Source organism: Peromyscus eremicus, chromosome 17 (assembly GCF_949786415.1).
Source record: "Peromyscus eremicus chromosome 17, PerEre_H2_v1, whole genome shotgun sequence".
NCBI lineage: Eukaryota > Metazoa > Chordata > Mammalia > Rodentia > Cricetidae > Peromyscus > Peromyscus eremicus.
This window is the reverse complement of record NC_081433.1, coordinates 26944376-26967481: the sequence shown is the minus strand read 5'-3', so window position 1 is coordinate 26967481 and position 23106 is coordinate 26944376. Positions and strand designations below refer to the sequence as shown.

General features: G+C 43.1%; 1 protein-coding gene across 4 annotated transcripts; it reads left to right on the top strand.

The window, feature by feature from the left end:
• Positions 1–1628: 1628 nt before the first annotated feature.
• Positions 1629–22453, top strand: Eri1 (exoribonuclease 1). Of its 4 annotated transcripts, none has more exons than XM_059244610.1 (7): positions 1629–1934; positions 6036–6214; positions 9180–9390; positions 11731–11814; positions 13829–13938; positions 15815–15929; positions 20412–22453. In XM_059244610.1, exons 1-7 carry the CDS (start codon positions 1827–1829, stop codon positions 20652–20654), a joined length of 1050 nt encoding a protein of 349 aa, XP_059100593.1. In that variant the 5' UTR covers positions 1629–1826; the 3' UTR covers positions 20655–22453. The 4 variants fall into 4 exon arrangements, with proteins under 4 accessions (XP_059100593.1, XP_059100594.1, XP_059100596.1 ...); XM_059244611.1 differs by lacking the exon at positions 1629–1934 and adding an exon at positions 7404–7528 and having other exon boundaries at positions 6102–6214; XM_059244613.1 differs by lacking the exon at positions 1629–1934 and adding an exon at positions 7404–7528 and having other exon boundaries at positions 6102–6214; positions 9093–9390.
• The last annotated feature ends 653 nt before the right edge of the window (positions 22454–23106 follow it).

Sequence of the window (23106 nt, the reverse complement as noted above, 5' to 3'; positions counted from 1 at the left end):
TGAAGACACGAGAAATAGAAACTTAAGAAGAAAGGACATGAAAGGCACAGTGTTAGTATCTCTATTATGAATCCCAGACAGAAAAGAATTGGAGGAAGCTACACCTCAGGAACCAATGAAGGGGCTGGAAATACAGCTTAGACGGTAAGAGCATGCTCTGCTCTTGCAAAGGACAAGTGTTCGGTTCCTGCACCCACATGGCAGCTGGCAACCATCTGAAACTCCAATCTCAGGGGTTCTCACACTGCACGTGCATATATGCAGTGTGCATAGATGGACATGTAGGCAAAATACTCATGCACATAGAATAAAATAAATAAATATTTCTCTATAAATACTATAAAACTTATGTTTAGGACAAAGAATTAATTTTTTTTTTATCTTCCCCCACCTGTTAAGACTTTAATGCAAATGTTTCAGTCCTCCAGAACCAGAAAAACCATTGTTTGCACAAAGAACTGCTCTTTTATTCTAGGACCTGGATGGCCTGGCACAGGGACCCTTTCTCCCTTTCTCCCTTTCCAATTCTCTTCCCACTAGCCAATTGAGTAAGACTGAGATTGGACCCCAGGCAACGCGGAAGAAACACCACCACCACCAAAGTTAGAATAAACACCAAACACACTTCCTGTCTCTTGTGTGTTCACTCTTCGGAGCACACCCGCCTGGTCAAGAGTAAAGTTTGCCTTGCCCACACACTTCATTTGGAACGGTGGTCTCTTCCTTTGCTTCTCAAACTTACTTCTAACACCAGCACCCATGTGGCAGCTCCCAACTGGTTCTGACTCCAATCCAGAGGATACCACGCCCTCTTCTGTCCTCCTGGGGTACTGCACACACAAGATGCAGGCATACCTGCAGGTAAAACACCCATGAACACAAACTGGGGAGCGCATGATGAATGAAAATTTCCCTGAAGGAAGTGATTGAAAAACTCCAGAGAATGCCAAACAGCAACAGAAAGGGAGGAAATGCTGTAGATTTAAGTATGCAACTAGCCGAGAGGAAACATGCGGTGTCTAGACATAACACATCTGCAGAAGGGCAAAGATCACACTGGCCGTTTTTGTTTTTGGTTTTTTTTCCCCTCTTTTTTCTTTGGGTTTTCGAGACAGTTTCTTTTTTCTTTCTTTTTTTTTTTTTTTTTTTTGGTTTTTCGAGACAGGGTTTCTCTGTGTAGCTTTGAGCCTTTCCTGGAACTCACTCGGTAGCCCAGGCTGGCCTTGAACTCACAGAGATCCACCTGCCTCTGCCTCCCAGGCGCTGGGATTAAAGGAGTGCGCCTATGCATAGCTCTGTCTGTCGTTCTCGAACTCATAGAGATCCGTCTGCCTCTGCTTCCGGAGTGCTGGGATTAAAGACGTGCGCCACCACCACCGCCCGGCTCACACTGGCCGTTTTCAAAGCAACTTCGGCTACAGGAAGGAAATACACAGGCGTTTTGAGTTCCTGGGGAAAGGATCTTAGAACCCTCAGCAACCGCTAATTAGGGCGGCTTCAGAGACGCCGCCTAGGCAGCGGGAAACATCTTTGAAAGCGCGGCTCGGCCACGCCCACTTTCCCAGGCCACGCCCCCCTGGCCCGGCGCGCGCGCGCGAGCGATCCTGGCCCCGCCCACGACGCCTGCGCGGCGTGACGACGCCACACGCTCCCGGAAGTAGGAGGCGTCCGGCGGAGTTTGTGTGGCGGCCGCCGCGGGAACGGGGAGCGCGGTAGTTTTCTTTATTTGTTTTGTTTTTTTTTTTGAAGGGAGAAAAGGCGGCTTCGCGGGGCTCGGCGGAGCAGGAGCGAGCGGCGGCGGCCATCTCCCGGCGGTGAGAGGCAGCATGGAGGACGAGCGGGGCCGGCCCCGCGGCGGCGGCGGCGGCGGCGACGCGGCTCAGCAGAAGACGCGGCGGCCCGAGTGTGAGGAGCCGCGGCCGCTGAGCGTGGAGGTGAGGCTGCTCGCTCGGGGCTGCCGCGCTTCCCGATCCCCGTCCCCAGCGGGGCGGGCACCCCTCCGCGTGAGGGAGAGGAGGTCGGGCGGGAAGTTCCGAGTGAGAATTCCGCGTAAACATGCGGCGCGCGCGGGCGCACTGCCGTGCCAATCAGCCCCGCGGCGCTGATTGGCTGAGCGGGCTCCCCCGGGTGAGCTTCCCGAGCGCCGCCCGCCTGTGCCTCCCCAGCCCCGGACGACCGACCCCACTGCCATCTGCACCGGTTCCCACCCCCCCCTGTCTTGCTCGGTCCCCTGCTGTCACTCCCAGAATCCAACCACGAACGGCTTTCTAAGGAATTTGCTTCCCCCTCCCCACTGGCCCATCCTCGCAACAGCGGCAAGATTGTAAGCCGGATCCCCAGACTTAAATGTATTCATCCTGATGAACTAGTTAGTGTTGGCTGGCGCTGCGGGTTGTGAATGAGATGCCTAAAGCCCGTCCCTTTTTCGTCGTCGGAGTGGAGCACTAGGGATCGAGGGTATTGGCAGGGCTAGAGAGAGGATCGTCTGCTCAGCCGTGAAAGTGGAGGCTCAAAACCAAAATGTCGAAAAGTGGGTGGGATGAAGAGGCTCCCTAGTGCCTTTGTTCTTTCCATTTGCACCACGCTGTAGTAGCCAGAATAGCCTTTACAATGTTATTTTTTGTTTGTTTGTTTTTTGTTTGTTAGTTTGTTTTTCGAGACAGGGTTTCTCTGTGTAGCTTTGCGCCTTTCCTGGAACTCACTTGGTAGCCCAGGCTGGCCTCGAACTCACAGAGATCCGCCTGGCTCTGCCTCCTGAGTGCTGGGATTAAAGGCGTGCGCCACCGCCGCCGGCTCAATGTGTTTTTTTAATGTATATGTGTGTAAATGGATTCCCGTGTGTGCAAGTGCCTGCGAAGGCCAGAATAGGAGGTTTAGATATGGGTCCTGGGGACCGAACTCTGGTCCTCTTGCAAGAGCAGAAATTGCTCTAGAGTGATCTTGTAATAGTCTGAATATAGCTAGTTTACTGCCCTCATTCCGTGCCTTCAGTTCGCCCCTGCCGCCTTTGCCTAGTGCACAGTCCGTGCACATCTTTGCTGTCCGCTCTGACTTCCCTGTGTTCTTTTGTGGTGGAGGGTTTTCTTCCTTAAAGATCGTGTGTTCCCCATGTACTGGCCCCTCTTCCTCCGGATCTTTACAGCGTTATGTTATTGCCATTGTTAAGTTGGTACTCTGTTAAGTTCGCCCTCTGGAAAGATGCCCCTTTCGTTCTAATACACGTTGTCAATAACATCATCAAAGTCAGTTTTAAAGCTAATTTGCAAAGCTTCATAAGAGAACCCGAATAAACTTCATTGTCTTTCAAGGTCCTGAAACTTTGAAATAGAATGTTTTGTGGCCTGGGTCTGTGTTCGGATTGATTTTAGGGATGATTTTGTTCATTAAAACCTTACTGTTGCCGGGCAGTGGTGGCGCACACCTTTAATATCAGCACTCGGGAGGCAGAAGCAGGCGATCTCTGTGAGTTCGAGGCCAGCCTGGGCTACAGAGCGAGATCCAGGAAAGGCGCAAAGCTACACAGAGAAACCCTGTCTCGAAAAACCAAAAAAAAAAAAAAAAAAAAAAAAAAAAAAGAAAGAAAGAAAGAAAGAAAACAACAAAAAACCTTACTGTTAAGTGCTTTTAATAAATGAGTGTATATATTTTTTTCCTTGATTTCAGCCACACAAAGTTGTTTGTTGTTTTTGAGATTTATCTAGTAAATTTCCGTTGATTCTAATTTCAATGGTTGATGTAAACCAGCAGAAGGAAAGAAGAAACATTTTAATGTTTGAACATTTTTGTTTTGGTGTGCAGATGCAAAAGCTTTTCTTTTGTAAGTAGACAGTGCATAGTTTTGGCAACAAGATGTGGAAACAGGTTTTATTTAGCAGTAGTTATACTTTATAAAAGTCTCACCTCAGAAACAGTAGGTCGTGTTCTTTAAAAAGGGCTTTCAAAGACCAAGCTAGAGCCCCCTTCTCAATAGAAAAAGAACAGCCATTTTTTTAGGTACTCAAATTTTTATTCTGGAAAGTGTGCAACCCATTCTTAAGTTCCACACTTGAAAGTACTTCTCTACGTTATAGCAAATTAATGTAGAAGTTGATGATCATTTCCCATAATGTAAAAGGATGTCTTATTTGTGGTAATAGAAACTATGCATATATTTAATTGGGTACATGAAAATTCCAGAATGTCAAGGTTCTATGAAAATGAGTTATTTCTTTCCGTGTTGTGAATTCATCTCCATGTTTCTTATCTGGCCAGTCCTGTATGAGACACGACAGATGGATCTAGAGACTGGAGTGGATGCTAGTGCTAATCTTGGGCACTAATTTAGTAAATTAATGTGTATTTGTAGATAATTCATGCATATGGGCATTTGAAATGTTTCCTTCTATTCCTTTGTAGGTATATTTAAACGTCTTTTTTGGGGGGAGAACTTGTAGTGTAGGCCTCAAGTTTAGGAGGAAACAATTTTCCCAAAATCAAGGATGGAATTGTCCTTAGTAGCAAAGATAAATCATTATAGAAGTTACTATTTATATGTCTAGAAGAAGTGTGTTTGTGTTATATGTCTAGAAGAAGTAAATTTTCAAAGCTCTATAAGAATTCTTCAAGTGTATCAGAATGGAGTTACTAGAAGAAGAGAATTTGTATGAATTAACTAAGACAGTTTTGGTTAAAATATTCTTTAACGTTGACAGTTTTGTAACCTGAATAAAGATGAAGCTTAAAATTCTTTGTAAGTTTAAATATAAAGAATAAATTAGGCCGGGCGGTGGTGGCGCACGCCTTTAATCCCAGCACTCCGGAGGCAGAGGCAGACGGATCTCTGTGAGTTCGAGGCCAGCCTGGGCTACCAAGTGAGTTCCAGGAAAGGCGCAAAGCTACCCAGAGAAACCCTGTCTCGAAAAACCAAAAAAAGAAAAAAGAAATTAGTGTATTTGTGGTTCAGGTCTACCTATGGGGAAAATAGAGTGGAGTCATGTGACAGAAAGGCAACACTGTAGAGCTGAATAACTGATAAATGTGGGACTTAATGTGGGAGCTTTGAAACAGAATGCATTTGTTTGCTTTAAGTCCTCAGAAGTTTTAGTACTGGACTGGAAGTCTTGTTTTCTTTTCATTTGGGTAGGTTTTGTTAACTTTGTGAAATAAAGCCAAGCTAAAATGTAGGGAGGTCGCTGATTCATACATGCACAATTGGGGGGCTACCCACCACCCCCACATTTCCTCAGAGTGCTCTTGAGTAGGATTAGAGGGGGGAGAAACAGATGGAAAATACAGAGTAGCCTCAAGAGGGCCTGGAACCTATTCCAATGGGCCCTGACTGTCTCTGCCCTAGCGTATTTATAGAAATGCCAAGGGATGGAGCAAAAGACCTCCTCCCCCCAGCACAACCCAGTGCAGACCATCTCAGACACCTGCATGCAGGCCTGTGGTCCAATCATCCTCTATGCAGAGCAGACCTGCTGGGTAAAGCCACTAGGAACCTGAAAACGGGCTCCCACACACAATGGTGTAAAAGGTTACTTAAACTTGGCTTGTTTCTAAGTTTCAGGATACTGTTTGTGAAAGGGTTTGTCTATAGTCTGATGATTGTAAGTAAAATTATCTTTCATCAGTAGTTAGCCTGCTGTGTACGCAAGCTCATACTTAGAATAAATGCTACCTAAATACTGTTTACCATTACCAAATACCATCTAGGACAAGTATATTTGTATAGGTGAGAGAACTGCAGATGAGTGGCTAATAAATGCCCAAGGCCATGCTGCTGTAATTGGCCAGCTGGGGCCCCAGACTGTCATGGCCCTGACTCTATAATCCGTCCTCTTTTTACTTAGCTTCATTGCCTCTGAGGAGTCTCATGACTCAGAACAGAGCAGGGCCAATTATCTTGGAAACACATCTCTCATCTTCCTGTCCTCCTCCTCTGGTGTCAAGGGGGACCTTTTCATTGAACATACGGCATGGAGAATGCTTAGGAGTTTGCATCTTTAAAAATGTATTTGCACTGATTGCAAATGACCTCTCTCTCTCTTTCGTAGAAAAAGCAGCGATGTAGACTTGATGGCAAAGAAACAGATGGATGTAAGATCATTACCTCCAATGGAAGTGACTTCAGTGACCCAGTTTACAAAGAGATTGCAATGACAAATGGTTGTATTAACAGAATGAGTAAGGAGGAACTCAAAGCCAAACTCTCAGAATTTAAACTTGAAACAAGGTAATTAAAACTAACTTTAACCTGCTGCTTAAAACAGCTAATACACTCTATTTCTCAAAACCATAATAACCTTATAATTACAGAAATAGTACCTGCTCATTTTAGAAAATCTTGAAAATACTAAAACAAAAAAATTCCTACTATGAGATCATTCAAATCACAACTGTAATTTTTTTTTTTTTTTTTTTGGTTTTTCGAGACAGAGTTTCCTCTGTGTAGCTTTATGCCTTTCCTGGAACTCACTTGGTAGTCCAGGCTGGCCTCAAACTCACAGAGATCCACCTCCCGAGTGCTGGGATTAAAGGCGTGCGCCACCACTGCCCAGCATAATTTATATTCTTTAACATGAGTCTTGGCATGCAACTTAGTATTGTTCTCCTTTAGATAGCAAAAGGAGGTCTCCGAATCAAAGTTTGTGACTATTTTAGAAATGTACCATCGTTGTATAGATGTATAGTCACGTTTGTTATAGCAAGTATGTTGACTTTTTACTTTTGACACGAGCTTTTCTGTAGTCTGAGCAGCTGGCCTTGAACACACAGTCCTCCTCTCCCTGCCTCCTGGGGGAAGGCTTTTCACCATACCGGTCTTGAAAATTTTGTGTAATAGTTGCTCGTTTAGTTGACATGATAGAGGATATTTTTATGACAGAAGTTTGTCTGAAATCAGGTAGAAATCATTCACTTACACTCAATCACTTTGTTTTAGTTTCTGAAGGAGCTGTTATGTCCATCACATTTAACTGTACTGAATAAGAAAGTGTAGCTTAATGAACCCTCTGTCTTCTAAGAAACAGACACATGCGTTTTCAGAACTATTTTCTAGCCCCTCCCACTTTTTTTTTTTTTTTTTTAAGTTTGGGGTATGTGGCATTCTGGCTCTTATCGTCCAGAAATATGCACAGTGTTTGATATCAAGGAAAAAAAAACCCTGACTGTATGTAATAGTTGAAAACATTGTTTCAGGGCAGTCAGAATTCTTATTCCTTCTAAGTAGGCTGCCTCCACTGGTTTTCAGATGGAACTGTGGTACTTTTCAAAAGAGCACCTACCTGTTCTCCCCTTCCAGGTTGTCTGTATCATAGTTTGTAAGGAAAGTTTTCATTTTATTTTCTCTTGACTCTTTCTGTTATTAAAGTACAACCTGTGGCCTACAGAAGATGTCTGAGAAAAATTTTTGTTCTTCCCAGGTGTGAAGATCAGTTGCTTACTCCTGGCTTACATGGGAGCTAGAGGTCTAGATGTATGCTTATCCATTTATTCAACAAGCCTGTATTGAACTCTAAGCACTACACTAGACATTGACATTATAAAGGTAAATACAGATACATTCCCCCACTCTGCAAATCTCAGTCTTGTGAAAACACACAAATGTCACGATTAGAGCGGTCAGGGTGGTGTTGGAGGTCTGAGTACTGCAGTGCAGCTGAGGGCACAAAGCGGTGTGTCCCAGGAATTCAGAAATGCGACATTTAAATTACGACCAATAGGACAGGGAAGGAGCATATTTCAGGCAAAAAGAAATTAAAAACAGAAAACCTTGTAATTTCTGTTTGTGTGTTTTCAGTCATATATTCTTGTCTTTGTTGTACAGTCAAACTTAAAGAATTCAAAAGCATGCTGTCTAGTCCAGCTACGGCACACAGTGTGCTTTACCCATAACTTAGGGTGTGGCAGTGTGCTGTGGGGAGAAGGGATGTTTGACAGTGGTACTGAGTAAAGGAACCCTGTGCAGATAGAAGGAAGCCACTGAGATGGCTTACATGGGAAATTGAAGTAGTGCTCAGTTCTTCAGTGAGGTGAAGCAGTGTGCTGCAGACTGATCGCGGGGGCCTCTGCCATAGTCCAAGAAACTACGAGAAGCTGTGGGGGAGAGGATTGAGGAGAGCCTGGTTCAGGTGTGCAGAGGTAGAGCTGGTAAATGTGTTTGGATAAGAAGGAGCCAGGCGGATGGTAGAGGGAGAAGTTTTTCAACGGTACGGCTGGTTTAATGTCGGTGCTGCCGCCAGGTGTACAGTGCCATTTCCTTAGGGAAACAGTAAATCAAGTGACAGACAAGAAGGTAGTCACACCTCACAGGGCGCTCGCTGTCTTAATATGGAAAGGGTTGAGGGACTTTTCTAGGTTTGGATAATGTGTAAGGAAAACACTAAAATGCCGGGCATGGTGGTATATGACTTTAATTCTGGTAACTGGGAGGCAGAGGCAGGTGGATCTCTGAGTTCCAGGCTGGCCGGGTCTACACAGTGAGTTCCAGGACAGCCAGGACTACATAAGGAGACCCTGTCTCAGAAAGAAGAAAACACTAAAATAGTCTTAAAACAAGCAGCTGGTTGATTTTCAGTTTCCACAAGTAGGATACTTGTTCAGTGTGTCAGTGGGAGTTTAGAAAGGAAGACAGAAGGCTTACAACACGTCAGTTAAGTCCCCTATTGGCGATGTGACCAAGAAATCGAACAACCTACTTTTAGAGAACTGGGGGTATAGTAGTGTTCTCTCAAAGCATGCTCTGGGGGTTTACCCTAAATTACTGTTGAAGTAGCTATAAGACATTCCACTTGAGGGCCGTAATGCTTTCATACCCTTAAGAGGTTTTTCGTTTGTCTAACCCATGAATGCCAGAAGAAAGACTATGATGTGTTCAATCTGCATTTTCTCACTTAATGTTACAGTTTGTCCAGTTATCTTCAATTTTTATATCATATATTATAGCATATAGGGCAATGTTATGTGTGTGTGCAAGGTTATGCCTTGAAATACTAGATAAAATGAAGAAAAGACTTCTCTTGTGAAGGAAGATTGGTCGTAGTAAGCATTTTGTTTTCATTGGCTCTTTGCTAACTTAGTGTTGAGTTTTTCTTTCCTTCCATTTGTTTCAGCTCTGTGCCTGCGGCTGTTCAACCAGTGCCAGCAGTTAGGACCTGGGATTCTTGACTGTAACGTTCGCCCAATCTTCTGTTTTTTAGAGGAGTCAAGGATGTCCTAAAGAAGAGATTGAAAAACTATTACAAGAAGCAGAAGTTGATGTTGAAAGAAAGCAATTCTGTGGACAGTTATTATGACTACATTTGTATTATTGACTTTGAGGCTACTTGTGAAGAGGGAAACCCAGCTGATTTTCTACATGAAATCATTGAGTTTCCTGTTGTTCTGTTGAATATACACACCTTAGAAATAGTAAGTAAGAAATAGTAAGTAAGAAATGGAAATTGCATTTTCATCTTATTTTTAGTTGGAACTATTCTAGTGTTCAGTAGGAAGCTGGAAGCGCCTATTTGCCATTTTAGCTGGAAATAAAATTCCAAAAGGAGATTTTTGCATATTGCTGTGAGCTCCCTATCAGCATGATTAATAGTAAAATCATAATGAAGCACTTCCTGCTTTTCTTCCTCACCATGAGCTGAAATTGTGGTGCTTTTTCTGTTGCTTAGAAGATCTGAGCGGATGGCAAATCTCTAGGGAAGTGACAGATAAAACAGAAAAAATACCCTGGAGCCTGGCCCTGGTCCCAGAGATAAGAATCTAGTTCTGTGGAACATATCAGCTTATGGTTTTGATGTTCAGTGAGGGTGGAGGGTAGTTTGTAGAAATAGTTGCTGATGGCATGGGGGGGTGTTGATTGTTTTTGCTCTTTGGGGGGCCTGCCACCCACCTCCCAAATAAATTACACACAGAGGCTTATTCTTATAAATGCCTGGCCTTAGTTTGGCCTATTTCTAGCCAGCTTTTCTTAAATTATCTTGGCTACCTTTTGCCTCTGGGCTTTTCCTGTTCTCTTACTTCTATAAATCTTACTCTTACTCCTTGGCTGGAGGTGTAACTGGGTGTCTGGTGCCTGGAGTCCTCCTCTGAGATTTCTCCTTCTGTATGTTTTCTCTGCCTGTCAGCCCTGCCTATCCTTTCTCCTGCATTGCTATTCTCCGTCCAGTTCTTTATTAGACCATCAGGTGTTTTAGACGGGCAGAGTAACACAGCTTCACAGAGTTAAACAAATGTAGCATAAACAAAAGTAACACACCTTAAAATAATATTTTACAAGGGGGGATGGGCAGCTGGACTTTAATTCCCAATCTGTGTATATGTATGCCTTAAGTAATTATAGGCACTGCATTGTTAGTTTAGGACATGATAGAAGGTACTCCTCGAAATAATACTTTTTACCTTATAAAGTGTGATCGAGGAGATATCATCATGCCTCATCTGTCTAGTCACTACGTCAGGAAGGCCTTGTACATGATAACGCATGGCTTTTCTGTTCACAGCCTCGTTTAGTCTGTTCTTCGTCGCCATCCCCCTTGGTAGTGCAGGTCAGAGGACAGCTTTCGGGACTTAGTTCTCTCCTCACCCCTTGTTGAAGTGGGTCTCTTACTAGTTGTGCCACCTGCACATTCGAGCCTGTTTCTAAAGTGGCCTTCTCCCAAACAGATTAATGATCAAAAAGGACATACGGCAGCTGTGAAGGCAGATACCCTGGATAACTTGTAGGACTTCCTTTCTTCTCCACTTTAGGGCACTGATAGCACTTAGACATTAGGCACATCGCTTTCTGGTGTGTTCTCGTCACGTGCTGTCCCACCACAGGGAAATCCTCCTTTTACTCCACTCTACTGCCGGCTACCCCTCTTCTCTTCTTTAGGAAGAACTCTTCAGATAAGGTACATACACTTCTGTCTTCATGTGCTTTCTTCCTACCGTCTCCTAGACCCACTTCCTTCAGTCAAGTTTAAGCTGTGTATTCTTTTTAAATATTTACAAAGATGTGTATGTGAGGGTGCACACGCATGCATGCCACGGCCCATGTGTGAAGGTCAGAGGTCAGCTTTGGGGAGGTGGTTCTCTCCTTCCATGTTGTTTGGTGGGATCTCTTAGTTCTCTTGCCTACCCAATCCAGACTGGCTGGCCTGTGAGCTTCTGGGCAGTTCTTCATCAGTAGGTCTGTTTCTATCCTGTTACCAGCCGATTCCAACACAGGGGCACATGGAACCCTTTCAAAACCTTTCCATGACTCCTGACCTAACTTTAAATAAAACACATGTTCTATGTATGACCTAGCCTCCTCTTACCTCTCATTGTCTCCTGTTTTTATGTATTTATTTATTATTAAACCCATTTATTTATTTATTTATTTAGTCTTGAGCTGGTTTCCTGTGACTGAAGCCTCATTTCCTCAAAAGCATGCATCATTTTAAAAACCCATTATCGTAAAGGACCAACTTAATAGGCTTAATATTCTTAACATAGAACAAACAAAATGACCAACATTTTACATGCCAGGAAAACACTTGACACAACCTTGAAGGTTTGCTTTTAGACACCTGCTGACATGATGTTTTTAAAAATCAAAATGAACTGTGACTTTACATTTGGGTATCAGAAGGCTTTTTGTTGGGAAATTGTCCTTAGGAGCTCTGAAATGCTCTGCCATGGATAGCTGTGTAATTCTGCTGTGGCTGGATTTGTTTCCCATGTCATGGACTGTAGTCACATACAGCATTTTCACTGTGTCCTTCCCTGCAGGAAGATACGTTCCAGCAGTACGTGAGGCCAGAGGTTAACTCACATCTTTCAGATTTCTGCATCAATCTTACTGGAATTACTCAGGTGAGAATTCTCGCTTCATTTCTGTTAGTTTGGGTGGTGGGTGTTTGTTTATTTTGAATTTGAAAGAAATCTTTAAATCGGTGATTTATTTTGTGGATAGTTTAAAGAATATCATTATGAGCAATTTAATGTGCTATTTTCCTTGCTTGGTAAAAGTCTTTCATACTGTAATTAAAACAACAACAAAGAGATGGTTTGTAGAGATGGTTCAGCAGTTAAGAGCATTGCTGTTCTTTCAGAGGACATGGGTTCGATTCCCAGCACCCACATGGTAGCTCACAACTGTCTGTGACTCCAGATCCAGGATCCAATGCCCTTTTCTGGCCTCCATAGGCACTGAACATGCACATGGTACACATAAAGGCAAAATACCTACATACACAAAATTAAAGAATTTTTTAAAAAATAATAAATTAATTAATTATATATAACAACAAAATAATAATTTTTTAAAACAAACAAAAGGTCTTAGGGCTGGTGCAGTGGTGTGTTATAGTCTCACATGCTAAGGGAATAGGGGCCTCAATTCTGAGGCTGAATGCTCTCTTGAGCACAGACATTTGAGACCAGCTTGGGCAGCACTGACGGAGCCTCACTTAGAAACAAAAGTCAAAGCCCAAGAGTCAGCTCTACACTTGATAGCATTTTGTTGCTCCCTGCTCCCCCTCACACTCATGGAGTTGTCATGATGCAGTCACGATTGCAGCTGAGAAATGGAGCTTCGGTAAGATAAGTGTCACTGTGCTATACACACAGACAGGATTTAGACCGTGCCTGTTTACAGTATTGACTATATACCTTTGGTGGCCAGTCTCTGGTTTTGTCTATATTTTCATGTGTAGGCCTTCTTTAATTTATTTGGATCCTTCATTAGTTTGCTGACTCTCCACATAGTTCAGTGCCCACTGTATATTTCAAGTCTAAGTTGGGGTCAGACAGAATAAGCCAGTAGTCACAGCTTGGCTAGGAAGAGTGACAAGTCAGTATTTTATTAGGTTGTGTAGACATCTGTACAGGAGGCTTACATCTGTGTTGGAAGGTAGGGCTGCCCTGAGACATGTCTTCAGGTTGGTGAAGTTAGACGGAATCTTGATAAGTGAATGGACAGAAAGGAAGGACTGGACATTCTAGGTGTGCTGTGGCAGAACTCAGTGTAGTTCGGGATGGCTCAGATCTATGGATTCTTGAGACTGTGTTTGAGCTCGGCAGAGGCAAGCCAATCAGAAAGGGTCCCTATCCTGAAAGCAAGTGTAAGAGACTGGCAGTGTATCAGATTGACAGTTTGAAGTCCAGCCTCATGGCAGTGTGCTACGATGTGCCCCATACTGTAGTGTATGTAGTGTGGAGAAGTGAGACGAGACAGAATACTTCAGGGGTGTATCTTAGAGGGAGGTCTGCTGCTGTCTGAAGAGTCACTTAATCACAGGGAGAGCCACTGGGGGGTCGGTCCTTGTTCTCGTTCACTTCTGGTGCTGTAGTGAACACTACCACCAAAGCTACTTGGAGGAGATGGTTTACTTCATCCTGCGCTTTCGGATCACAGGCCATCACTGAGGGAAGTCAGAGCAGAGAGGAAGCAGACCTGGCTCTCCTATACAGCCAGGATCCCTAGCCACCTGCCCAGGGATGGTTCTGCCCAGGTGGGTTTGGCCTTCCTGCATCAGCAGTCGAGGAAGTTCCCCCACGGGCCACTCACCGACCAGGGATCCAGTAATCCTTCTGTTGAGGGTCATTCTTCCTGGTGACTCTAGGTGTCAGCTGACAAAACCAGGACAATCTTAGTTCCTAATTTTGGGAGAATTGCACACTCACTTGAAAGCAGTCTTTAGTTCTTGGCCATAAAATTATTTCAATGATCTCACATGAACATTTAGGTGGTAAGTAGATCTCAATCATTGAAATCACAAAGTTTCATAGTTCACGTACTGTTTGTTTCTCTCCAGGTCATGCCTGGGCATGTTGTAGGGCTACAAGCAGCAGCTGCCCTAAACTTGTTCTCCTTTTGTGTCTTCAGGATCAGGTAGACAGAGCCGATGCTTTCCCTCAGGTCCTGAAGAAAGTAATTGAGTGGATGAAGTCAAAGGAATTGGGCACTAAGTACAAGTACTGCATATTAACAGATGGGTAAGTAGGAAAATAGGTTTAAATCCTTTTAACAGTGAAGAGGCTCTTACTCTTTGAACGGCTAGAATGTCCAGTGTTACTCATTAAAAGTTCCCAGGAGTCACTCCACAAGACAGAGTGTTTTTCTTTTCATGTTCTTTTCCTAGTTTGAATTCCTAGGATGGAAGGAAGGAGGGAAGGCCACCATCATCAAGTCTGTGACTAGAGACCCAGAATGATACATACCGTACAGGACGCTGAAACAGCTTGTCTGTAGCCCTGTTCCATCATGACATTTACCTGCTCTCAGAGGCCTTCAGCTTGGCGTACACTCACGCACAGACACACCTACACCTGTTTCACCCGCCGTTATTCAGGCTGCCCGTTCATTCTCAGGATTTACCTTTCTCTGTCCACTTCCTGTTTTCTTCTGGGAGATTCTCTTCTTTACCAGCTTTTCCTTTTGCTTTACCCTGGCACCACAACTCACGTTGGTCTTTCCGTCTCTTGTGAAAGTCTTCAGCCAGTACAGTGTCAGCCATGTGACTATCTGGTGTGTGATCTTTTTGTAAGGAAGTTGGGAGGCCTGTCAGAACAGTCCTTTATTATCCCGTAGTCTTCCATAACACTTCCTGTAGTACCTACCGAGTCCAGAGTTGTCTGCTAAATGGAAAGCGGAGTGAGAGCTGGGTGTGGGGGCACTCCTGTAATCTTCCCACTTGAGAGTTCGAGGCAGGAGGATCAGGGGTTCAAGGTCAGCCTACATAGTGAATTTGAGGCAAGCCTCAACTGTATTTTGAGACCCTGTCTCAAAAACCTGCCTGGGCCTCTTCTCCAAAAAAAGAAAAGGGAAAATGAAGAGCTGCATAGGAAGGTCTGAAGGGTTGACAGGATTACAGACATTGTCCCAAGGTCACTAGACCACAGTGCCCTTGAAGGGGAAGGAGGAAGCCCTGACAGCTTCAGGTTTGGTTGATGCCGTGGTGGTGTGTGCTCCCCTGTCAGGACGGTGCCGACACAGAAGGGCTTCGAGATCTTCACACATGACCTTCAATTCGGGGATAGGTATTCAAAATCAGTATGGGTTGGTTGGTTGGTTTTTTAATTAGAGCAGCAGCAAACCAGTAATTGATGCCCCCAGGCAGCTCAGGGAATGGGCTTAAGGTGGGTGAGGGCTGTTAAAAGTACGCAGCAGCAGTGGGCTCCTAGGGTATGCAGTAGTTTTTACAGCAGCTGAGTTGAGGGGTTGTAAAAGTTTCCCACGGACGGTTCTAGTTACTGCTGTTTTTGACTCTGCCTGAGAAAAGCCACACTTGAATGCACTGATTTCCACATTGCGCACTCAGTACTCCCCTGGCTTGGTTTTGAGACAAGGCCTCACTGTGTGGCTCTGGCTGGTTTGTGTGCTGCGGTGTTAGGATTGAGGAGTGCAGCGCACACTGTCCCGCAGTAAGCACCGTCTAGAGAAATAGCAGGTCAGGTTGTATTTAACCCCTAAAATTTGTCTCTAAATTAGTTGCTTACATGTTACATGTCAAGGCATACTCTTAAAGAACTTCAGTGATAAATTTGGTGTGACATTCAAGCCGAGCAGTTACAGCAAGGCGGCAGTTTGGCAGGAATCAGAACCACAAAAGCAGTAAAGATGAGCCTAGGAAGAATTGGTTTGGGAAGAAGATACTGCGGGGGTTTTTTTATTTTGTTTGTCTGTTTGTTTTAGTTTTTGTTTTTCATTTTAGAGTTTTAAAGTATTTTCTGAGAATCAAGGTTAATTTTCTAAGCGTGGTATTTTGTGTGAATATAAGAAGGTCAACATAAGAAATAAAAGAACAACTTAAAGTATTGTTTGTAATAATAGTTTAGCATTTACTTTATACCCTTTTTCTCTTTTGATAAGTTCCTGGGATATGAGTAAGTTCTTGAACATCCAGTGCCAGCTCAGCAGGCTCAAATACCCTCCCTTTGCTAAAAAGTGGATCAATATTCGAAAGTCATATGGAAACTTTTATAAGGTAAAAATTGTACTTTTAAAATAAGTTATGCTCTTGATCTTGTTTGCTCTATTTTACATATATATTCAGCTGTGACTTTGTGTGTATAGTAAACATTTTTTAGGTTTTTACAATGTTGGGGGTTTTTGTGTATGTGTGTGTTGTGATTGTTTTGCCTGCATGTATGTATGTGCACCATATGCACGCCTGCTGCCCATGGAGGAGAAGATGGTGTCAGATCCACTGGAACTAGAGTTGTAGATGGTTCTGGGAACCCAACCTGGGTGCTCTGCATTGCAGAGTGACAAGTGACCTAGCTATTGAATTCCTACAGTGACAGATGTTTCAGCTCTTAACCCTGTGTACAAGTGTCCTTCCCACCCTGCATCTGTATAGTCAAGTCATTGTTGGATGCTGATGGCCTGTGACGATGGAGACTGCTCACAGAGCCTCTCTGCTGCTGTTGTGCTGATACGGAGGCAGGCTCACCGTGTAGCTTGTGCGGCACCTGCAGAGTGTCGAGATAGCAGACCTGCGTCACCACCCTGGCTGACCAGAGATCTCCGTTACTCACCAGTCAGACATCTCAGTGCTCAAGTCTTTTGGCTTTCAGGATTCCTTCTCGGAGCCATTAGTCTTGTAATTTTTAATTTATTTGTCCTTCAGTCTTATATAAATCCCTTGAGAATTTGCTTTCTGTCCTGTCCCATTCTGTGTTCTTTCTCCCTTTACAACATCTTTTGGTAAAGTATGTCCTTAACTAGTTTGATATTTTTTTAAGGTACTTTTTCTTCCTTTTTTTTTTTTTCCAGAGCTGAGGACCGAACCCAGGGCCATGCGCAAGCGCTCTATCACTGACCTAAATCCCCAACCCCGGTATTTTTTCTTAAAAGCTTTATTGAAAACTATTTTTTTGGCCGAGTGGTGGGGTATGTTGGAGTTTTCTAGTTGGGCCTTCTCTGAACATTGATGCTGTGAATGTTCTTGTACGTGTCTTCAAGTACCCTTTGCATTCACCTTTTTGGGCTACAAACCTAGGAGAGGACCGATGGTCACAGGGTGTGTGCATCATTGACATTGCTGGGTAGCACAAGGATAATTTTCCAAAGGGCTTCTTCCACTTTGCTGCCTCGTTAGCAGCAAGTTTACAGTAGATCCATGTCTTTGCCGCCATCTGCGATTACCAGGCACTTGGGCGCTACCTATCCATCCTTTTTTCTTTTAACTTGGGGCCTGGCTTTTTGTTACTGGTTTAGCATGGTTTGGTTATAGCTTGTTAGTCCTTTGATGACATTTCATAATTTACCCCTTTTTTTGTGTGTGTGTATTTTTCTTGTCACACATTTTGGGAATTAAAAAAATTTTTTTTCTTTTAATGTTACGGAAAATACAAAACATAACTGAGAGGAAAAAGGTATAATGAGCCATGACTCAGCTCCAGCCCTTGTAAGTTCACAGTCAGTCTTGTTTCAGGGACATCCTCACTCACTTTACTATTTTGAACCAGAAGACAGACAGCAGCTCAACTGTAGATCCTTCACTGTGTCTCCAGAATAGTCATGATGCCATTACTACACCTAAGGTGTATGGCCACAGTTCCTCTTGTAATCTATTTGCCATAAGCATCATTGTGTTTTATTATATATTTTGTGTATTGAGCCCAAATCACTATAAAGTTAATATGTCTCAGTAGATTGTTTCTTAAATTTATATCATCTCATTTTATGTGTATGGATATTTTGTCTGCATGCATGTGTGTTTGGTGCCTGCAGAGGCCAGAAGGCATCAGGTCTCTGATCTGGAACTGATGTTACAGGTGCTGGACTTCACCCAGCGTCATCTGGAAGGGCAGCCAGTCTCCTCCCCCCCTCCCAAGGGGTCTCTTCAGCCTCTCCAGGTGTTTACCTGTCATTTTCCTTTCTCCCTGTCCCCTTCCGTTAGCAGCTACTTTACCTTTTAAAATCTTTTTTGTTTTGTATTTTGGTTTGGTTTTCTTTTTTGAGACAAGAACTCACTGTAGCCTTGGATAGCCCAGAGCTAGCTAAATAGACCAGGCTGGCCTAAACTTATCATAGAGACCCACCTGCCTCTGCCTCCCCAGTGCTGGGATTAAAGGTGTAGGCTGCACTCCTGGCACTTTTTTTAGTAGTATGGCCTTTACTGGTTGTGTCCTGCTGTGGTTGCAGACATAACTGTCTTCTGCCTGTTGTGTTAAGGCATTTTAATAAAATCTTGGGCTGGAGAGATGACTTAGCAGTTAAGAGCACTTAATGCTCTTGCCGAGGACCTGGGTTTGGTTCATTTTGGTCAGTTTCATGTACTATAAGATCATATAAACTGGTATAGTCGAGACAGTGCTTCCTTATTTAAGCACTGCCTGTAACATGCCAGGGGAGTCTCGCTTGGTTCTCAGTGGAGAGAATTTCCCCATGTTTAAACATCACATATACCCAGGTATATAAAGCTAAGTATAAAACCATCACTAGTTTTTGAAGTAGCACCTCCATCTCTGTAGAAAGTTGAATGCTATTCTATCATCTTTATTAGAATTTCCATTTTTAGTTGAAAACAACTTTCATAAATATATTCTGATCACAATTTTCCCCTCCATCAGCTGCTCCCAGATCCTCCCCACCCACCCACCTAACTTCATGCCCTTTCTCTCTCTAAAATACCCACAAATTCACAAACTCACAAAAATGGAAACCAAAGCCTATGAGCAAACGACCAATAAGACCAAAAAATGCCCCCAAATGAGACAAAGTTCAAAAATACCATACTCAGTGAGACTTCGTTAGAGAAAACTTAATTTTTCTGTTGCCAGTGGGTATCAGTTACAAGTAGTTTTGGTTAGAGGTGGGAACCTCTGTCCACTTCATCCTCAGCACTGGGACCCCATCTCGCTTGGACCTTTACAAGCCCTGTACATGCTGCCTCAGTCTCTGAGTTCGTATGTGCATCAGTCCTGTTGTCTGGGCAGCACTGTTTCCTTGGACTCCTCCTTCCCCTCTGGCTCCTTCACCTCTTCCACATACCTCCCTGAGCCCTGAGGGGCGGACTTGGATGGAGACATCCCACTTAAGACTGAGTGTTCCAGGTCTCACTCTGCGCATGTCCAGTTGTGGGTCTGTTAATTCCCATCTGCTGTAATAAGAGGCTTCTCTGATGGTGGCTGAGCGAGGTGGAGAAGGAGAGAGAATATTCCCCTTCCCTGAGTGATGCCTTTGTTCTTGCTGACACCATGTAAGAGGACCCAGCAGTCTTAACTTGTCTTCTGCCCAGACCATTGAGAGTTGATTCAGTCTCAGCTTGCCTCCCTGTTTCATAGTGTGAGCACACCTCAACATCACCGTTTTTAATTTGTTCCCACTGGTCAGTACCACAAAGTTACGACTGGACATTGAATATCCAGCTTTAGCACAAGGACACGCAGGCCCACACCTATATACTGGTGTCCATGAAATGTTTTTCTTCTGCGATTATGATTGATGGTTGAGCTGGGTGTGGTGGTCTGCTAGTGCCTATGGTCTTTCCATGCTTGTACTCCATTGAGAAGTCGGGTTATTCTAGTGGCCGCCTCTCTATGTGACTAACAGCCTTTCTTTGTTATTAAAGTGCCATGGGGAGTTTCTTTTCTGAGCCTGTGTATTTGATGTTCTGTATGTCCCTTGAACCTTGATGGGAATCCCTTTCTTTAGATTTGAGGATTTTTCTTTTATGATTTTGTTAAAATGTTTTCTAGACCTTTGACCTAGGTTTCTTCTTCCTTTGTGTCAATATTTGTAGGTTTGGTCTTTTCATAGTCTCCCATCCCAGATTTCCTAGATGTTTTGTGCCTGTTTTTTTTTTTCTCGTGTGTGTGTGTGTGTGTGTGTGTGTGTGTGTGTGTGTGTGTGTGTGTTGGTTTGTTTTTTGGTATTTTGTGCCTGTTTGTTTGTTTGTTTGTTTGTTTTAAAGATTTATCTTTTAATTTTCTTTTGATTAATCTTTTCTTTCACACTGTCTTTATGACCTCAAATTCTCTCTTCCACCTCAGTTTTTCTCCTGAGTTTTTTATTTTGACTTACTGCATCAATTTTTTTTTTCTTTTGATCTTTTAGAATCAGAATCTTAATACTGTAGCTCTGGCTGTCTAGGAACTTATTATGTAGTCCAGGCTGGCCTTGAACTCTCTCACTGCCTCCAGAGTGCTGGGATTAAAGGCATATTCCACCACACCCGACAGTTGGGCTTCAATGAGAGTCTATTTTCATGTCTTGAGTTGTTTTTATTATTTCATTCAACTGTTTGTGTTTTCCTGTTCTTCATTTAGGCATTTATTCCTATTCTTGTTAAGGTCCTTGAGCATATTCATAATTGCCATCTTGAAGTTCTTGTCTTGTGCCTTAGAGAGACTGCTTTTCTCTGGGAAAAGTAGAATAGGGTGCTGGCTGTTTTGTTTCTTATTTTTTAATTTAACTATTCTGAGTGCCTAAAGTACTTACTATGCTGTTTATTTTTCAGGTTCCTAGAAGCCAAACCAAACTGACAATAATGCTGGAAAAATTAGGAATGGATTATGATGGGCGGCCTCACAGTGGTCTTGATGACTCTAAGAATATTGCTAGAATAGCAGTTCGGATGCTTCAGGATGGATGTGAACTTCGAATCAATGAAAAAATGCATGGAGGACAGTTGATGAGTGTGTCCTCTTCCTTACCAGTAGAGGGCGCTCCAGCTCCACAGATGCCACACAGCAGAAAGTAGCTGGGTTTTTGTCTGGATCCGTTTCTACAAACGAAGAGGTAGCCGAGGAATGCATCGGCTCTAGTGCAACCTTCGTGCACCTTAAACATTTGAAACTGTACTACAATTACAGATAGATGGGTGTGTATGCAAACATTGTGTGGGAGGACACACTGGCTTCTCTGTCACCAGCACTTTTGATAGGAGCAGTGTTTGTCACACAGTAACCATTCCTACTTAGAACTGAACTTTATAAGGTGTCCAAAATGTGTTCCTTTGGTTTTAAAATGCCAGGTTTTATTGATTCACTCCTTGAATGTCGTGTCTTCCTGATGTTGAAATTTGAAATGAATTTCTACATTAACACCATTAAATTAAATATGTTTTTGGAAGTGTGGAAAGGATTGAGAAGTAGTGTTTATGTTCCCATTGGGTTTTAGTACATCATAGTCCTTTTCATTTTTGAAGTTTGTAGGTGAAGTTCATCTCCAGTCCTCTTCTCAGTATCATTGAGAGATTTCTTCTAGGAATGCCGTGTGGGTACCAGATTCTACAGATGTTCACATTCTGTACCTCCAGTAGCATAATGTTTGTATATAAGCTACACATATTCTCCTGTATATTTTAACGATCTCTAGATAACATACTTACTAAACTATGAAGATAGTTGTACTATTTAGGGTGAATGACAAGAACAAAAGTATACAAGTTGGTGCACACACAACCACAGTAGGCCTTACCACATAGCACACAAAGAGGTTGCTCAGCCAGCACCAGCTGGAAACAAACTAGGTCTGAGGTGATGGGGGCGACAGCAGTTGTCCTGTGCGTTACACATCAGGTCCACTCAGCTTAGTTAGTGCTTGCTGGGCAGCAAATTTGGGTAGTTCTTTCTGGAACATTGCATGTATTCAGGACAGGTAATTGCTTCCAAAGGTGTCTCCCACTAAGCTTGACTACCTGAGTTTGATCCTAGGAGCCACACGGTGGACTGAGAATCAATTCAAGGATGTCCTCTGACCCTCTACTTGCACACTGTTAGAACTGAGCCCACACATATACACACATGTATTTCCAAAACAAATAAGCAAAATGTAATAAAGTACTGGGGCACATCTGCCAGTTTCATCTCATAACTGGAAACCTTGTCATAGATTACAGGGTCTAGTTAAAAATCTAGTTATTATGCCAGGCAGTGGTGGCGCACACCTTTAATCCCAGCACTCCGGGAGGCAGAGGCAGGCGGATCTCTGAGTTCAAGGCCAGCCTGGGCTACAGAGTGATTTCCAGGAAAGGTGCAAAGCTACACAGAGAAACCCTGACTCAAAAAAAAAAAAGTCCTAGTTATTGACTAATGAAAAATTAGAAGAAGCAGCCTGGTGGCATGCACATGTAATTCCAATGCTCAGAAGTTAAGACAGAGATGAATCTGAGGCCACCCTGCATCACATACGCAAACCCGACTCCAAAAAGGGTCAGTAAAAAATAGAAGTGAAATTATAAGAGCTATAAGACACAAATCAATGGGAATGTTTAGAGATTTGTACGTTAGCCTCTCTCTCCATTGTGAATGTGTATTTGCCCCACTTTTGAGATTGACTTACAGCTCATGATGAGCATTGACATTTGTGTTCAGTACTGTGGGGTTAAATGTTCTGTGCCATAGTTAGTAAAAGTACCTGGCTTGTCTTAGTGAGAGACCAGTATATACTGGAAAATAATTCCTATTTCTAAAATCAAAATGTGCTTTGGAGATATGTAAAATTCTGTCTAGAGGCTGAAAGTGTGAACTTTTGGAATTAAACCCCTTTCAAGTTTTTCATGGACCAATTTCACTGACATTACTTTTTGTTTGTTTGTTTGTTTGTTTGTTTTTAACCCTTAATAGTAACTGTGAGGCCACATTATTTCTGTGGTTAATACAATCAAGTAGATTTATTTCATCATGTTTTTTAACTGGATAAGAGAAAGGACAGTAGATGTGCTTGGTAGCATGAGAATTCCCTCCACAGACTTGTGGGTTTCTTGAGCCAGTAAGCTTCTGTCTTGAAGGAGAAGAATGGAAAATAGCACGTCATCGTGACAGGTACCAGGAGGCCTGCTTACTTACTCTTCCTTCAGGTGATTTTCCCCACATAAGCCATGTTGACTTAAGCAGGCTCATGCCCTAGAAAAAGAATTGCTTGTCACCTGATTGCATAGTTGCTCCCAAATAGCTGAAACTACAATTGGAAAATTGGAGAATGGCAGGAAACACTAATACCTTCCTGGGTTTTTTAATTTTTGTTTTTTAAATCATCCTGTTGAAATTTCTTCCTGACAAGTAATCAAGTACTTAACCTTTTACTTTTTTGTTGTTGTTGTTGTTAAGAATTCCAACAATACACGTTTTTAAATTCCTTTGGCTCTGCTGAGTGTTTTAACGTCTTTACTCAGGTTTTGAGTCTTTGCCAACCTCCTCTGGTTAGATTTG